The sequence below is a fragment of the Amblyraja radiata genome, chromosome 6 (assembly GCF_010909765.2).
Source record: "Amblyraja radiata isolate CabotCenter1 chromosome 6, sAmbRad1.1.pri, whole genome shotgun sequence".
Taxonomy (NCBI): domain Eukaryota; kingdom Metazoa; phylum Chordata; class Chondrichthyes; order Rajiformes; family Rajidae; genus Amblyraja; species Amblyraja radiata.
The window spans coordinates 39,269,110-39,285,994 of NC_045961.1; the positions used below are offsets into that span (position 1 = coordinate 39,269,110).

A 16,885-nucleotide genomic window follows, 5' to 3' on the forward strand; every position below is an offset into this window, starting at 1 on the left:
CACCCAATTGTAGAGAACAATTCTTAGTTCAGTTTAGACATACAGCACGGAAACAGGCCCTTTTGCTCACCGAGTCCATTTACTAGCACTATCCTACACACTAGGGCCAATTTACAATCTTTACCATTAACCTACAATCCTGTCTATCTTTGGAATGTGGGAAGAAACCGGAGCAACTGGGGAAACCCCATGCGGTCACGTGGAGAACGTACAAACTCGGTACAGACAGCACCCGTAGTCAGGATCGAACATGGGTCTCTGGCGCTGTAAGGCAGCAACTCTACCGTATTTATAAGATTACAAATGATAATTTATTTCAAATACTATTTTTAAGTCAGATTTTTACATGGCAACTCAGTGTGATCTATTGTCTTACACGTTTATACTTAGTATGATTATGCCTAACGTATATTGTCACTGAGCTGTATGCAAACAAAAAAAATCTTAGGTACATGTGACGATAAAGTACCATTGAAATGTACGGTCTAATGCTGGAATATGTGTTTTATGTACACTGCAAGTGAATGTATAGAATATTACGATGTACACTTCCAACTAATTGAAATTATTGATTGCTTCAAATCCGTGAGGATCAGCCACTTGTGTTCAAAAGGGAACTGCAGTTGCTGGAATATCGAAGGTACACAAAATTGCTGGGGAAACTCAGCGGGTGCAGCAGCATCTATGGAGCGAAAGAAACAGTCTGAAGAAGGGTTTCGGCCCGAAACGTCGCCTATTTCCTTCGCTCCATAGATGCTGCTGCACCCGCTGAGTTTCCCCAGCAATTTTGTGTACCTAGGATCAGCCACTTACTCCCTCCCCTTCTGCAACTCTTGGACAGAGAGGAAGCAATGGGCGCGGCAGCAAATCAACCACTCGTTCAGTTATTTCCTCATTAGGAAATGTTGTCGCCAAAGATCTTCGCTATAAGATCTTTGGTTGTCACTGCCATCCCATGTAAGGGAGCGTCAGAAACCGGAAATTAGCGCAACCTATAAAGAAATCCCCAGTACCAGCAGCCGCCGTTAACTTTAACTGGAGAAATAGCCAGCATTTGTGTTGTTGCTGGGCGGACAAGTTGCAGTGCAGGCGCGTGCTCCGGGACTTCAGCGAGGGTGCTGTCCGGAAGCGCTGCGCTGCTAGAGTGACAACAATATTCCAACAGTATGCAGGTCAGCAACATGTCCTTTCTTTGCAATTTGCTTAAATCGCACAGAGCCACGAGTAAAAGCGACGTGTATTCTTGAGAATGTTATGTACTAAGTGATTATCTTGTTTCTATCGTTACGGATCCATCCCGATAAACTACTACTAAAGACCAACTTGCGTACAAACTAACAAAGCAGCTGTATTTTTACAATCTTTTCTGATGCCCGTGTCTTCTTGGCGACCCTTCTAAATTGATAAGGTTCTCTTTAAAATCACGCCTATTTTTGTTATTAGTGATTGTGCAGGTGATCCCCAGTTGCTCCAGTTATTAGTGATTTGTGCAGGTATGCTTGAAATGTAAATGTACACAAGGGAAGATAAGTTAAATGAATGATACTTTATTATCACATGTGACATGTCACAGTGAGATTATTTGTTTTGCTACACAAGTATGCAAAGAGTTGCCAACAGTAGCGCGCTGACAAAGTTACAAAGCATTACACAATTACAAAGTTACAAAAGCATTACCCTTTGCTCTCTGGCGGCCCCCACCCCCACCCCCACCCACACCCACGATGGGTCCCCCTCCCACGTCGAGTCCCTTGTTCTCTCGGCGCCACCGCCCCCCTCCCCCGACCAGCACCCACCGCTTGTCCCGTATAACCAACATCTCATCAAATAATGAAAAATCGGTGTCATGTGGTATTTTGTTAATTGAAAAAAAATATAGGCCCTAACAATCTTGTAAAGTTGACAGCGAGTACTTTACTGTTCACATTGTTCCATTTCCAAAGTAGACAACAGGGACCAGTCCATGTTTACATAATGACTTGTAAATCTACATCTGCACATCGCAAGTAATTTTGTCAAAAATTTAATTAGCTGCAAAATACCAAATGAGACTCCAATATTGGTCATGTTATTGCAAGTCTTTCAGTCTTGGGCTGAATGAGCATTTGGAGAGTCCTTCCAATACTCGGTCTACTTAGAAACTTGTTTGTCATTGCAGAAAATCCACTTTTGTAAAGGTAGTAGAATGAAATATAAATAAGATTTTAAGTGACAATTTGGCAAGTTCTGGATTGATTTTTATTTGGGTGATGTCGGGGTTTGAAATTGTAACTTCAGGCCCTTGTCACTTGATGCTACAGTAGTTTGCCCCCCTATTGGCAGCAGTGAGTCTCACTGTTTACAGATGAGAGTGCTTTGCAAATCTTTTATTTGTGTTGATTTCTTGGGGTGAATTGTATTATTTTTTGTAGAGTGAAATTGACGTCTTTAACATCCTCAAACCAATTGTGCTAAAGTTTCCATAAATTGGAAGCAGGGGCGGCACGGAGACACAGTGGTAGAGTTGCTGCCTTACAGTGCCAGAGACATGAGTTTGAAACTGACCATGGATGCTGTCTGTACGTAGTTTGCACGTTCTCCCCATGACCGCGTGGGTTTTCTCCAGGTGCTGAGGTTTTTTCCCGCACTCCAAAGCTGAACAGGATTGTAGGTTAATTGGCTATGGTAGAAATTGTAAAATTGTCTGTAGTATGTAGGATAGTGCTAGTGTACAGGGATCTCTGGTCGGTGTGGGCTGAAGGGCCTGTGTCCGCGCTGTATCTCTAAACTAAACTAAACTGAAGCATTGTGTTGCTTGGATGTTTGGTGCAACTTCCATTACTCTGGTCATTTGGTCATTGTGGCTGCACCATTGATGCAAGTTACAAAGCAGCAGTCCTATAGGAGTTTAAGAAGGAACTGCAGATGCTGGAAAATCGAATGTAGACAAAAATGCTGGAGAAACTCAGCAGGTGAGGCAGCATCTATGGAGCGAAGGAAATAAGCAATGTTTCGGGTTGAAACCCTTCTCAGACTGATGTGTGGGGGGGGGGGGGGGGAAGAAGAAAAGACGAGGTGGAGCCAGTGGACTGAGGGAGAGCTGAGAAGGAGAGGAGAAAGTAGGGACTACCTGAAATTAGAGAAGTCAATGTTCATACCACTGGGTTGCAAACTGTCCAAGCGAAATATGAGGTGCTGCTCCTCCAATTTACGGTGGTCCTCACTCTGGCCATGGAGGAGGCTGAGGACAGAAAGGTCGGATTTGGAATGGGAGGGGGAGTTGAAGTGCTGAGCCACCGGGAGATCAGGTTGGTTATTGCGAACCGAGCGGAGGTGTTTGGCGAAGCGATCGCCAAGCCTACACTTGGTCGCACCGATGTAGAGCAGCTGACATCTAGAGCAGCGGATGCAATAGATGAGGTTGGAGGAAGTGCAGGTGAACATCTGCCTCACCTGGAAAGACTGCTTGGGTCCTTGAATGGAGTCGAGGGGGGAGGTAAAGCGACAAGTGTAGCATTTCTTGTTGTTGCAAGGGAATGTGCCTGTAGAGGGGGTGGTTCGGGTGGGAAGGGACGAATTGATCAGGGAGTTCCGGAGGGAGCATTCTCTCTGGAAAGCAGACAGGGGAGGAGATGGGAAGATGTGGCAAGTGGTGGGATCACGTTGGATGTGGCGAAAATATCGGAGGATTATTTGTTGTATGTGACGGCTGGTAGGGTGGAAGGTGAGGACAAGGGGGACGTCCCTTGTTGTGAGTGGGGGGATGGGGAGTGAGAGCACAGTCACGGGGTATAGAAGAGACCCTGGTGAGAGCCTCATCTATAGTAGAAGAGGGGAGCCCCCATTCCCTGAAGAATGAGGACATCTCCGATGCCCTGGTGTGGAACACCTCATCCTGGGTGCTGATGTGGCGTAGACAGAGGAATTGGGAGTAGGGGATGGAGTTCTTACAGGAAGCAGGGTGGGAAGAAGTGTTGTCCAGATAGCCATGGGAGTCAGTGGGTTTACAATGGATGTCGGTCAGTAGTCTATCACCTGCGGAGAACTATCCTTTAGGAGTCCATGTTCTGTTCCATAGCTATGCAGAACTAACATTTCAGCATTTGTTGTTTTTTGTGACTAATTCACTGCAAAATAAATCCCCTTCATAGGCATCTCCATTCATGGGCATAGTGCATGTAAACAAGCATAACTTTACAAATGTTTTGTAACTGTTGGGATTTGGTGTCTTCTGCAATATCAGTAGTTACCTATGAGACAACTGTATCAATTGATAATGAATATAGCTGATTTTCTTGTGTAGGAATGAACAGCAGATGCTGGTTTAAACCGAAGATAGACACAAAAAGCTGGAGTAACAGTGGGTCAAGCTGCATCTCTGGAGAAAAGGAATAGATGACATTTTGGGTTGTGACCCTTCTTCAGACAGTCAGGGGGAGGGGAAACAACATATAGACGGTGATATAGAGAGATATAAAACAAATGCATGAAAGATATGCAAAAAAGGTAATGGTGATCAAGATAACAGTCTATTGTTGGCTGTGAGCTAGGTGATAATGAGTTATAGAGGCAATGAAACGCACCAGAATGACAGTGACACTAGTACATGATTAGGATGGGGAATGGACGGAGAAAGAGGGGATACAAGGGTTACGAAGTTAGAGAAATCAATATTCATCCTGTGTGTAGGAGGGAACTGCAGAAGGTACACAAAAAAGCTGGAGAAACTCAGCGGGTGCAGCAGCATCTATGGAGCGAAGGGAAAAAGGCAACGTTTCGGGCCGAAACCCTTCTTCAGACTGATCGGGGGTGGGGGGGCGGGGAGAAGAAAGGAAAAAGGAGGAGGAGCTCGAAGGCTGGGGATGGGAGGAGACAGCAGGAGGGCTGAGGAAGGGGAGGAGACAGCAAGGACTAACAAAATTGGGAGTAAAAAAACTGTGGTATTGAGTCTGGGTAAGGATGTGGTCGTACAGTTGGAGGGCAGGGGGGGATCACAGAGAGGGGGCAGTTAGAGAGGAGGTTGTGGAACTGTCTCCGGAGAGAGGAGGAGAACTAAAGGAACTGCAGATGCAGGTTTAAACCAAAGATAGACAAAATGTTGGAGTAATTCGGCAGGATGGGTCCCTACCTGAAACGTCACCCTTTCCTTCTCCTCCATAGATGTTACCTGTCCCGCCGAGTTACTGCAACATTTGTGTCTACAATATTCATACTGCTGGTTTGTAAGCTGCACAAGTGAAATATGAGATGCTGTTCCTCCAATTTGCATTTGGCCTCACTCTGACAGTGGAGGTGGCCCATTATCGAAAGGTCAGAATGGCAGGGGGCGTTAATGTTTGGCAACCAGGAGATCATGTAGGTGGACTGTGCGAAGGTGTTCAGCGACATGATCGCCCAGTCTACGTTTGGTCTCACCAAGGTATTAGTCCACACCTGGAACAACGGATACAGTAAATGAGGTTGGAGGAGGTGCACGTGAACCTCTGCCTAACCTGCAAGGACTGCCGGGGTCCCTGAACAGTCGTGATCCCGACAGTCCGTTCAATTTGGCAGAGGTTCACTTGCACCTCCTCGAACCTCATCTACTGTATCCATTGTTCCAGGTGTGACACCTCCTCCCTCAACCCTGTCCAGGGACCCGGACAGTCGTTTCAGGTTTGCTGCAGTGCATCTTTTACATAATGCACCGTGGAGGGAGTGTCAATTCGTTAATGATGTGATAATGTTCAAATTCAAGTTTTATTCGTCACTTGCACATAAAGTGCATGTGAAATGAATTTGCCAGCAGCGGTACAATAAAATGGAACACACAATACACAATAAAAAATTTAACACAAACATCCAACACGGCATTCATCACTGTGGTGGAAGGCACAAAAATTGGCCAGTCCTCCTCCATTTCCCCCGTGGGCGGGACCTCAACCCTCCACAGTCGCCCCTGCGGGCGTCCAGGTGTTCAGACAAGGTAAGTCCTGAATCGGTGCCTCCCCACCGAAGACTGCGGCTTTAAGTTGGTGTAGGCCGCAGGCCAGCGGTCGAAGATCTAAAGTCGCCACCGCACCGCAGACTGCAGGGCCGGCGGTCGGAGCTCCTCTCCAGGGATTCCCGGCAAGGGACCCAGCTCTGGATGGTAAGTCCCCGCCATGCCCGCGGTAGTGGGCCGCGGACCGGGTCCCCAATGAGGGATCCCAGGCTCCGGACACCGGACTCCGGACACCGCGCCAACTGGAGCTTCAGCTTCAGGCTGCCACGGGCCAGCGAACGGAGTGCTCCCTTCTGGCGATCCCAGTGAGGGCTCGCCCGCTCCGCGACGAAAGCGTCCTCGCTGCGCCCGCTGCTGAAGCCCCGGGCACGTCTCCGGGAAAGGCCGCACCGATCCTCGATGTTAGGCCACGGGGAGGCGACATGGAAAAAGTCGCCTCTCCGTGGAGGAGGCGAACAAAACTCTTTCCCGCTTACCCCCCCTCCCCACACAAGACACACAGAGAAACATTAAAAACACACACTGAGACACTAAAAAAAAAAAAGTAGAAAAACTGCTGGCAGGGCTGCCGGCTTGCAGCGCCCCCACCGACCTATTCTGAGTGCTGTTGGAGTTGTGCTAATTCAAGCAGGTGGAGAACTATCAATTACACTCCTTGCTGGGCCTTGTAGATGGTGGAGTGACTTTGAGCAATTGAGGATCTTTTGCCAGAATGTATTATGTATGGCTTGATTCAAAGGTTTATATTGTCATAATGGCTCTCCACGCCAAAGGAAATGGTTATCTCTTTCCCTATAGATGGTGTCATTGGCTGAGGAAGCTCATGAATAAAAAGAGGAGAGCTTTCAAATGGAATATTTGCTGGCAAAAAATGTCTGTGGTTTGTCGTGAAGGGTGAAAAAGGGAAAAGAGATTGAGGTGTGAAGAATTCCTGTTTTGATATCCACACCACTGCCTCGCCCAAGACTGTAATTATATCTGTTCTAGTGATGATTGATGCTTTTTCATCCTGTTAGGAACCTCCAGAGGTACAGTGGAAAGCCTTTATTGTTGCATGTTATCCAGTCAAGGAAAAGACTATAAATGATTACACTCAAGCTGTACACGTTGTACAATTACAGGATAAAGATTATATTTAGCTGCTGTTGAAATGAAGATTGAAGAGTGAAGCAAAAGGGGTTGGACAGGCTAGATGCAGGAAGATTGTTCCTGATGTTGGGGAAGTCCAGAACAAGGGGTCGCAGTTTAAGGATAAGGGGGAAATCTTTTAGGACTGAAATGAGAAAAACATTTTTTACACAGAGAGTGGTGAATCTCTGGAATTCTCTGCCACAGAATGTAGTTGAGGCCAGTTCATTGGCTATATTTAAGAGGGAGTTAGATGTGGCCCTTGTAGCTAAATGGATCAGGAGGTATGGAGAGAAAGCAGGTACAGGATACTGAGTTGGATGATCAGCCATGATCATATTGAATGGCAGTGCAGGCTCGAAGGGCCGAATGGCTTACTCCTGCATCTATTTTTTCTATGTTTCTATGTAATGTGTGCTAACAGATCTCCTTCTGGTACTAGCACTCAAAAGATCACCTGGCTTCAGTGCCAACAAAATTGATCAGAGTGTTGTTGCTTTTTTTTTAATAAGGTATTTTCATCTGTCCAGGCTGGATAAACCCTGTCCATGACGGGTCTTGGACTGTTTCAGGAGTCTCGTGTTATGTATACAAAGAATGATGTTTGTGCAAGAGTCGGCTGACTGCACCTTGGGCTTCAATGCTGGGGATGTTGGTGTAAGAATTGTTGGCATATCCTTCCAATGAATTCCAAGGATTTTGTAGAGATTGCATTGGTGGTATCTTTCCACCGTCTGACCGGGTAGTCCAGTTCTCGGAAGCAGAGAAGAGGGCAGAATCACTGCTGCTGCCAGGTCTGAGATCTTAATCTTCCAACATCAGTTTCCACAATTGTCAGTGGTATGTTTTAGCATCAATATTGACATTTGCTGAGAGGTAGCTCTTGAGATGCAAGAAATGTTTTCCAGGATCTGCTGTGAATCTTTTATTGCTGAAGGTCAATGTTGTGCAGCAGGGGCAGTTTGATAGCAGACCATCGTCTTCTGGATGTGGAGTGTAAGAACAATGCACTTGTATACTTTAATGTATTAGTGCATGAATGATTCGGCGAAGAAGTTAACTGGCTTAGAGCTGGGTCTTTGAACTTGCTTGAGGGTTGTCTTTCTGCTGTGGCTCAACTGCCAAGGTTTCGGATGATCAATTGTTGCTGTAAATTGAACCATTTCTCATTGGTACTGAAAACTAACTACATGCCTGGGGTCAGTTTTGTTGGAGATGAGGTGCAGCATTGCAGTGAGAACGTTTTGGCCGGCACAGTGGCGCAATTGGAAGAGCTGCTGCCTCGCAGTGCTTGAGACCCAAGGTTGGGTGCTGACTGGAGAGTTTGCATGTTCTCCTTGTGACCATGTGGGTTTCACCCAACATCCAACAGGAAGAGGAGGTAATGTAATTTGATAGAAACGCTATGAGGTTTGAGCCTTCGGGATGTGAGCTATATATAATGGAGCACCACAGTTGTCTTTCTAAATCCTGAGGGGTTAATTAACCCTCTTCCTGCCCAAGTTCTTGGCAATTTTACCTTTGTAATGGTTACTCATCTTTTGACCTCATCAATTCCACTCCACTGTAGCTCAGCGTAATCATCTAAGCATAGTATATATCAAAGTAGTCTTTTTCCACCAGGTTCACCAACTACTATTCGCCCTGAAACAATCTGTCTATTTTCTTATTGTACACTTATCTTTAGGATCCAAATGCAGACACTGAGTGGAATGACATTTTACGGAAAAAAGGCATCCTTCCTCCTAAAGAGAATCTAGATAAAGAAAATGAGGCACTGGAGGAGGAGCTCATTCAGAACCAGCAGTCGGTTGGTAAGTGAAGAGCTAATTTATTTGTCTGGAATTGACTGACCCTTCAGTCTATTAACTGTTCCTTCATCGGGAATCTCTGTCAGAGGTCTAGCTATGCCTGTAGGTACTGGTCTGGAAGCAAATGGCTAATTCCACTGACCCTCTGCTACCTGGTATCCAGTGGCATGGCCTCCGTAATGGCAGGGCCTCTGAGGCACAGTGCTGTTCCTCCCTTTGAAATGCCTGTCACTCTATTCACCGCTAGCAAAGTTCAGGGCAGGAATGTTCTAGTTATAAAATGCTGCAAGCGATTTCTAATAATTGTTCATTGTTTCAGACATTCGCAAACAAAAATTTGCAATTGAATTAAAGTTAAAAAAAAATTAAATTAACTAAAGCGTGTTTAATAAAGAGTAAAATATATATTTTTACATTTATTTTACCCTTTTCTTCCTGCAATCCCCTTTCAATACAATGGAATCTTGCATCCTTAATCAGAGTGACTATATTCCCAGTTTGTTGCTAAGGAATTTTCAGTAACACTGCACACTTTTGATGGTATTCTGTGAAATAGATTTGGCTTTCTTAATCTCAGTTGCTCCACCTTTTGATTGCACCAACACAGAAGACTAGAACTTGCTGCCATTGAAGTTGTTAAAAACTGGCAGATCTATTCAGCACGACTGGTCGTAGCAAATATGACATTGAACTGCTTCTTCCTCTCTGTTATTTAATTCTTCTGAATGGTTCTTCCATAAGCTAGGATACTGTCCAATTCACCTTTACCCCATTGTGGACATTGGACCATGTTAATGGAGCTGCTATGCTACAATGCTGAGAATTATATTCTGTATTTATGTATGAATTATCTGATATGTTTGGATAGCATGCAAAACAAGGCTTTTCTCCTTGTATATATCTTCAATAATAAACCTTAACATTACCACAGCTGATAATTACATAGGGATATCTGATATTTCATAGGGCCATGACTGGTGCTATTAGTTTTGTGCTAAGATATTTTGAGTGTTGACCTGGTATCCAGATTTGTAGTTGACTACTCCATATCCATAACCTCGACATCCTGTCAGACTAGTTCTTGTCACCATCTACCAGACAACAAACTGTTGAAGGTGGTGCCGCTGTGCTTGTAATCAGAGGTTTGACTGATCTGGTGAAACAAATTCAAATCTAGCCATGGCATAAATGGAATTTCAATTCAGGTAAATTAAATATATTCCTCCTGCCTTGTTCTAACCTGTGTCAAAGCAAGCAACAAAGTAATTTTGTATTGCTTAAACCTTTTTGTTTAAAGAAAATATCACACGGTTCTGATTGCACTCTTTATTAATGGCACGTGTGCCAATATTGTTTGCAAATGACATCCTCTTTTATATGTACTAACTGGCAGTGTCAGATTTTCATTTTAAATGGCTGGTTTCCAGAAATAGTTAGCTGATAAATCCACTTGTTTTTTGCAGTTAAAAGATATGAAGACATGACCCTGAAAGAGCTGGAAGAAAATGAGGATGAATTTGGTGAGGAAGATGAAAGAGCCATTGAGATGTACAGGTAAACAACTTGATGTTCTAGGTTATATGAAGGTGTAGGAAAAGCAGATCTGTCTTTTTACAAGTTCCGGCAAATATGAGTGCATCCTCATTGAAACTTAGAGAATAATGAAAGGCATAGATAGAATGGATGTGGAAACTATGTTTCCACTGGCAGGCGAGTCCATGACCAGAGGCCATAGCCTTAGAATGAAAGGGTACTCTTTTAGAAAGGAAGTGAGGAGGAACTTCTTTAGTCAGAGGGTAGTTAATCTGTGGAACTCATTACCACAGAGAGCTGTGGAGATTGTCAGTTGATATTTTTAAGGCAGCGATAGCCAAATTCTTGATTAGAACGGGTGTCGAGGGTTCTGGGGAGAAGGCAGGAAAATAGGATTAAGAGGCAGAGATCAACCGTGATTGAATGGCGGAGTAGACTCGATGGGCTCTGCAATCAGACATAGTGTGTCTTGGTGTGTAATCTCCTATTTTGATTGTTATCACAATTGGGCTTGTTTTCTTTTTTTCTCCCAAAGGCTGAAGAGTGGGGATGTTGTGTGATGCAGTATTTATGTAGGGCATTCTGAATGGCACATGAAAGAACATTTTTTTTTTTTGCAGATTGTTAACTGGGAATTATAGGTTCTAATTTTTTTTTTAAATTTACAAATTAAGCAAACCTTTTCAATTTAATGCCACTGTAATAACATTGGAGCACTGCTTTGTGCAACTTTTGGATAAAATGTTAAATAGTCTTCATGGATATTAAAGGTCCTTGGGTCTTATTTTGCAGAACAGGAGAGTGATTATCATTCTCTTGGCCAGTATCACTCAAACACATTTTCTGGTTGTTACCTGATCTTTCTGGGTGACTACTGCACACATTGGCTGCTGTAATTCCCACTTCACACATTGCCCACACTTCAAAAAGTCTCTCACTGACTAAAATGTTTGTGTTGTCCTGAGGTACTGAAGGGGGTTATGAAAATGAAAGGCTATTTTGCTTTTATTTTATTAATCAAATAGATTATAGTTTCTTGTTTGTTTTTTCATAACTTTTGACTACAATTAACTATTAAAATAAGGACCAGCCTAATGGCGATTTTTGCCATTTAAAAAATATAAATGGTACAGTAAATTCAGCAGAGGATTGTGTGTGTGATAAATGATTCTTTTGCATTTATTAGAAATGAAATGTTGCTGTTTTATCACAAATTTGATTTTGGTGATCTTTTGGATGATGTGATAAATGTGCAAGAATCTTTTGATGACATGATCCAATGAACAATGCAAACTACTTAGATTTATGTAAAAATATGCTTGCAGCATGTAGCAAATTGCACTTTACTAATGAGTAGCATATCATTTTTGCTTTGCAGAAATCTACATTGTGTTTTGTCCTATTTGGTAACATTTCGGGACATCAGTAGGACAGTTGGACTGCCTCTATCATTGCGTTTATTCCGTTTATACACGTCAGATGCCTTGGTGAAGCTCATTGGAAAATATAGTTGGGGGATGAGAAATAACCTTCACTTTGAGGATACCATTTGTTTAATGAAATTGCTCTCAAGCTGAAGCTCCATGAGTCTACCAGGGGATAGTCTTTCCTCCTCTTCACACTAATTTCATACCAAATTTATACTTTGTGTAGTAGATGATAAGGGACCAGAAATAATGGAGGAATGTGGTTGCTCTATCAAAACTGCTTCACGGTTGACTTAATTGGCCTAGTTATAAATAGCACATGCTTTTCATTGCTTGAAAGTCTAAACGATTCATTGGTTAACTAGTGATTTAATCTTTTCCAGGCAACAAAGACTAACGGAATGGAAAGCAAAACAGATGATGAAAGTGTTTGGAGAAGTTTTGGACATTTCTGGACCAGACTATGTACAAGAAGTGACTAAAGCTGGCGAGAGTCTGTGGGTAATACTGCACCTTTACAAACAAGGGTGAGTTTTGGGGTTTTTGTTTCATTCTCAGTATTGAATTTATTTGGCATTGCTGATATTTATTGTTTATTCTTTCATGCGATTAAAATGAAGAGTCAGTTAAGAGCAAAGAACATTTAATTACGGCACCTGCACTTCATGGAGCAGAACGATAAATTACAAATCATCAATCCAATATGATGCAGCCAACAGCTCCGATATTTGATGTATACCTTTTTATTTAAATCTAAGTGTAACGCAAGACTACTTCTGTTCTTTGGCTTAAATTTTATGGGCAGAATATTATAGGCATTTTATTTGAGCTTGTAATTTGAAATTCCCCCACCTCAACTGAGCCCAACAGATGTGTTACAAAGATAAATGATTTTTCAGACCTGTTCATCCATCTTGCAGCCGGTAAATGTTACAAATATTTGAACTTTATAAAATATTAATTCAGTTCATGACTTTATTGTTTTTCTGAATTGGCGATCTAGTCAAATTATTTTTTCTAAGTCTTCCGTTTCTTTAAAAAGAGCACTTGTGAATATTAGCTCATCTTAACTGAAACGGACTCTTGGCAAAACTTGTTGATTATGTAGTTAGATGATTTTGCAGTTCTCTGATATTGTTTCTCTGTATGTACTAGGATACCTTTATGTGCCTTGATAAATAGGCATCTAAGTGAACTGGCAAGGAAGTTCCCAGAGACTAAATTTATTAGAGCTATCTCCTCAACCTGCATACCCAACTATCCGGACAGAAACCTCCCAACAGTCTTTATTTACCGCAATGGCGATATCAAAGCACAATATGTTGGACCCTTGTTATTTGGAGGCATGAATTTAACAAAAGATGGTAAGTGATTAATTTGTGCAAAGCCGCAATTATCCAAATTTATATTTTTCAGTATTAAATAATTGAGCTATGTGACGTCATTTGGTGAAAATTGTGCATTACAGCTTTTTCAGTCTGAAATTATAATCCATGGAATTGGATTTTTTGGCAGTAATCTGCCTGGTAGAATTGTCGAACAATGGACAAGGGGGTATAACATTACTCTTTCAAAATGAAGCCCAGAGATTGTCGCAGGAAAGATTATTCAAGTACAAATGGGTCAGGAGCATTCGATTAGGTCTTCATTCCTCAAACCACTAGAAACTCATTGCAAATGATTTGTTTGCAGAGTTATCTTTCTCTGCCATCTTGTCTATGTGGTCGCATATGAAATTCCAACCATCATTCATTCTATCCTTTTGATATTCAATGCAGATTTGACCATTTTGCTTTGAAAATCTGAATTATAATTATGAATTGTAAAAAAAATGCCATCTTTTATCTCTAGAGATTGTCAATAAACTTTAACTTATGAATGAAAGTCTGATAATTTCCACCCTTCATATGTTTATCGCCATCTTTTTGGATGGTTCATCAACTTGTCCATTCACTAATTATAGACCAACAATTTTTGATCGATTCCAATTTTATTATATTTGATTTACTTAGTTTAGTGATAGTGTGGAAATGGGCCCTTCGATCCAATGAGTCCACGCCGCCCAATGTCACCCGTACACTTGTTTTATGTTATCCCAGTTTTGCATCCTAAACAGCAGGGACAATTTACAGACACAAGTCAACCTGCAGGTCTTTGAAATGTGGGAGGAAACCAGAGCACCTGGGAAGCCCTACGCAGTCACAGGGAGAACATACAAACTCCATGCAGACCGTGCCTTTAGTCAGGATGGAACCTGGGTCTCTGGGGCTGTAAGCTTATGTAATATTATGCCTTATGTAATTAGTCACTATATTGCAGAAAGGGGAGCTTGTATATCTGTAATTGATTAAGCAATAAATATTTGAATGTAATGTGAAATGCTAATAAGCCAATTTTCTCGAACATAGTTCATGGTGGCCTTTGTTAGCACTTGGCACAGTGTGCCAATAAATAAGACCTTGTACATTATATAGTTTTATTCAGGTACTGGTCAATATTTATCCTCGATTAACACACCAAAGGCAGTTAAGCTTTTCTCTAGCTTGCTGTTTGTCAAAAGCTATTGGATGGAAGTTAATTTTGAAATTTGCCTATGTTCAGTTGTGACTGCACTTCTGCAATTATTGCTTGGACAGTACATTGAGGCTTGTGTATTTGTAAAGCACTAAGCAAGTTTGATTATTTGCTGTTTTTCTATTTCTATTGCTGGAACCATCTTAGCAAGTGTGACCTTCTGTGAGAGAAGCAATAGTCGTCTTGTGCTCTATGTCCTTGCACTTGTTTCATGTGCTACAGTGTAGTGAATTATCACAAACATTTCTGGCAAATGCAATCCTAACACAAGCCAGCATTTTCAAGAGATGGCATTCCTCACAATGACTCCCTCGAGCATATTCAAAGCACCTTTTAACTACAGTTACTGAGAGGTTGTGATCCCTGGGTTTATCTATCTGGCATTTGGCCTTAATGGAAATTATATGCTGTTTCTCAAGTTTGCTAAGGGATTTATTGGAACAAAGAAAGACTTGGGTTAGGAATTAAATGAAGAACTACAGTTACAGGGAACTAGATGCTCTGGTTTCCCCTTGCAGGTTAATGGAGGTGCTCTGCAAAGTGTTCGCCCAATCTATATTTGGTTTCTCCTGCGTAGAGGTTGGTGGGTTTAACATTGAAGACAATGAACTCCTGTCCTTATTCTGACTTGGAGAATTAAATATTATAACAATTATTTTTCTGTTGTCCTTTATTTCCATACTTCACTTTCATTGAAGAAATGGAATGGATGCTGTCGAGTTGTGGTGCAATCAAAACTGAACTGGAAGAAAATCCAAGAAAACAAATTGAAGATAAGATGATGTCATCCATCAAGACTAGTGTTCCATCAAAGGACAGTGATTCTGAAGAAGATTAGTAATTTAAGTGCAGTGGGGTAGAGCTTCCAATAAGGGCATTGAAAGTAATTCTGATGTAGAGTGAATCAAAGATCATGACTGTTTTTGTTCCCTGAATTGAAGAATGCAGAATCTGCCATGACCCTGCAAAACCAAACACACTTAAAAGGGAATTTCAAATTAAAATTAAAAAATATTTAAAATGCTTAAGTGGTCATTTGATGAAGGCTGAATTGTTTAATTGCAGAAGAAGAAAGGAAGAGGTGGAACTGATGTTGCCAGACCTGAGATTGGTGACTTCATATTGACAATGTACCACTTGTTCAGTAATCTGTTTCTTAAAACATTGATAATGATATTTAAAAATAAATGTTTTCTTGTTGGAATGAACCATGGTGATCAAGTTTGCTAGTAAAATAACAATAGGATTCAGAGAGCTTGCAAATCTTTGTTATTCATGTATTTGCATACAAAAAAATCAACGTAATTTATTCAGCCATATCTTTAGTGACTAACAAATGCAATTAGAGCAAACTCTCAATGGTCAATGATTTTTCCGAGGTATGGGTGTTTGGCATTTTTTGAAAAAAAATATTAATGTGAAGTACAATTTGTGTTGCGCTTAAGAATACAATTTGAGGAAATTCCCAAGCATGTAATATTTTTAATAATAAACAATGCCATTTTAATCGTATTTACTTTTTTTTTTAAATACTTTGTTTTAACATTGAGAAATCTTAATTTATAATGTCTTAACTTAATATTCTTCTGCGAAGTAGCTCTTTAAACGTGGTTGAATCTTTCTGCTTTTAACTGCTCACTGCTTTAACTGTTCCAAAACAACACCATAAAATTAGATAACCAGCATAAGGAGTGTATTAACTTCCAAACTGTTCGCATTTCTATCTTGCAAAGCAATTTTGCTCAATTTGTGTTTGTCGGCCCTGCATTAACCATCAACTCTTGGAATGAGGGTCTGCCTAAAGAGAGATACCGTTGGTTAAATATTATGAGCAGTAGATGTCAATTTGACGTGTTGATGTACACTACAATTGTTATTTCAGAGGAAGTTTTAATAACACAATGCTACAAATTGCATCTTTCAGCATATTTGTACACAATGAAAGAAGCATTATTGCTCATCATTACCAAAAACTGAGATTAAGAACAAAGAAACGTCAACTGTGCTTCTATGTATATCTGGACAGTAGCTAGTTATAATGATCTTGTCTGTATTGGAGACACAAGCAGCTGAGGATACTGGAATCTTGATCGGAGCACAAAGTGCTGGAGGAACTCGATGGGTTCAGCAGCATCTGTGTAGGGAATGGACAGGCAACGTTTTGGTTTGAGATCCTCAAAATGTTACTTTGTATTTGTTTGGTCTCTTAAGCAAATCATAGGATATGGACCCTTCTATAGGTGAATGTATTGGAGTGATGTGTTGTGGAAGAACCCCCAGTTGATCAAAATTGAATAATTTCTGGTGTAAGAAAATATTTTGTAAATTGGGCAATTCTAATGCATGGTCCACTCTAGATCGGTAAGAGAGTCTGTCAATACTTATTGTTGATGCTCATACTTCAGCAGTAACGCCCATTCCGACTGTTACCTGAAAGCATCTGTGGAGAT

General features: G+C 41.5%; 1 protein-coding gene across 1 annotated transcript; it reads left to right on the plus strand.

Annotated features, from left to right (window-relative positions):
• Nucleotides 1–1,018: 1,018 nt before the first annotated feature.
• On the plus strand, nt 1,019–15,947 carry pdcl3 (phosducin like 3). Its single transcript, XM_033022570.1, has 6 exons — nt 1,019–1,172; nt 8,778–8,904; nt 10,365–10,455; nt 12,245–12,388; nt 13,017–13,225; nt 15,134–15,947. The coding sequence occupies exons 1-6, from the start codon at nt 1,167–1,169 to the stop codon at nt 15,271–15,273; spliced, it is 717 nt and encodes a 238-aa protein (XP_032878461.1). The 5' UTR covers nt 1,019–1,166; the 3' UTR covers nt 15,274–15,947.
• The last annotated feature ends 938 nt before the right edge of the window (nt 15,948–16,885 follow it).

Excerpts from the sequence above, each read along its gene's own strand:
- pdcl3 (XM_033022570.1), top strand. Across the intron at positions 8,905-10,364 it reads TCAGAACCAGCAGTCGGTTG|TTAAAAGATATGAAGACATG; the intron begins GTAAGTGAAGAG and ends TGTTTTTTGCAG. Across the intron at positions 13,226-15,133 it reads CATGAATTTAACAAAAGATG|AAATGGAATGGATGCTGTCG; the intron begins GTAAGTGATTAA and ends CTTTCATTGAAG.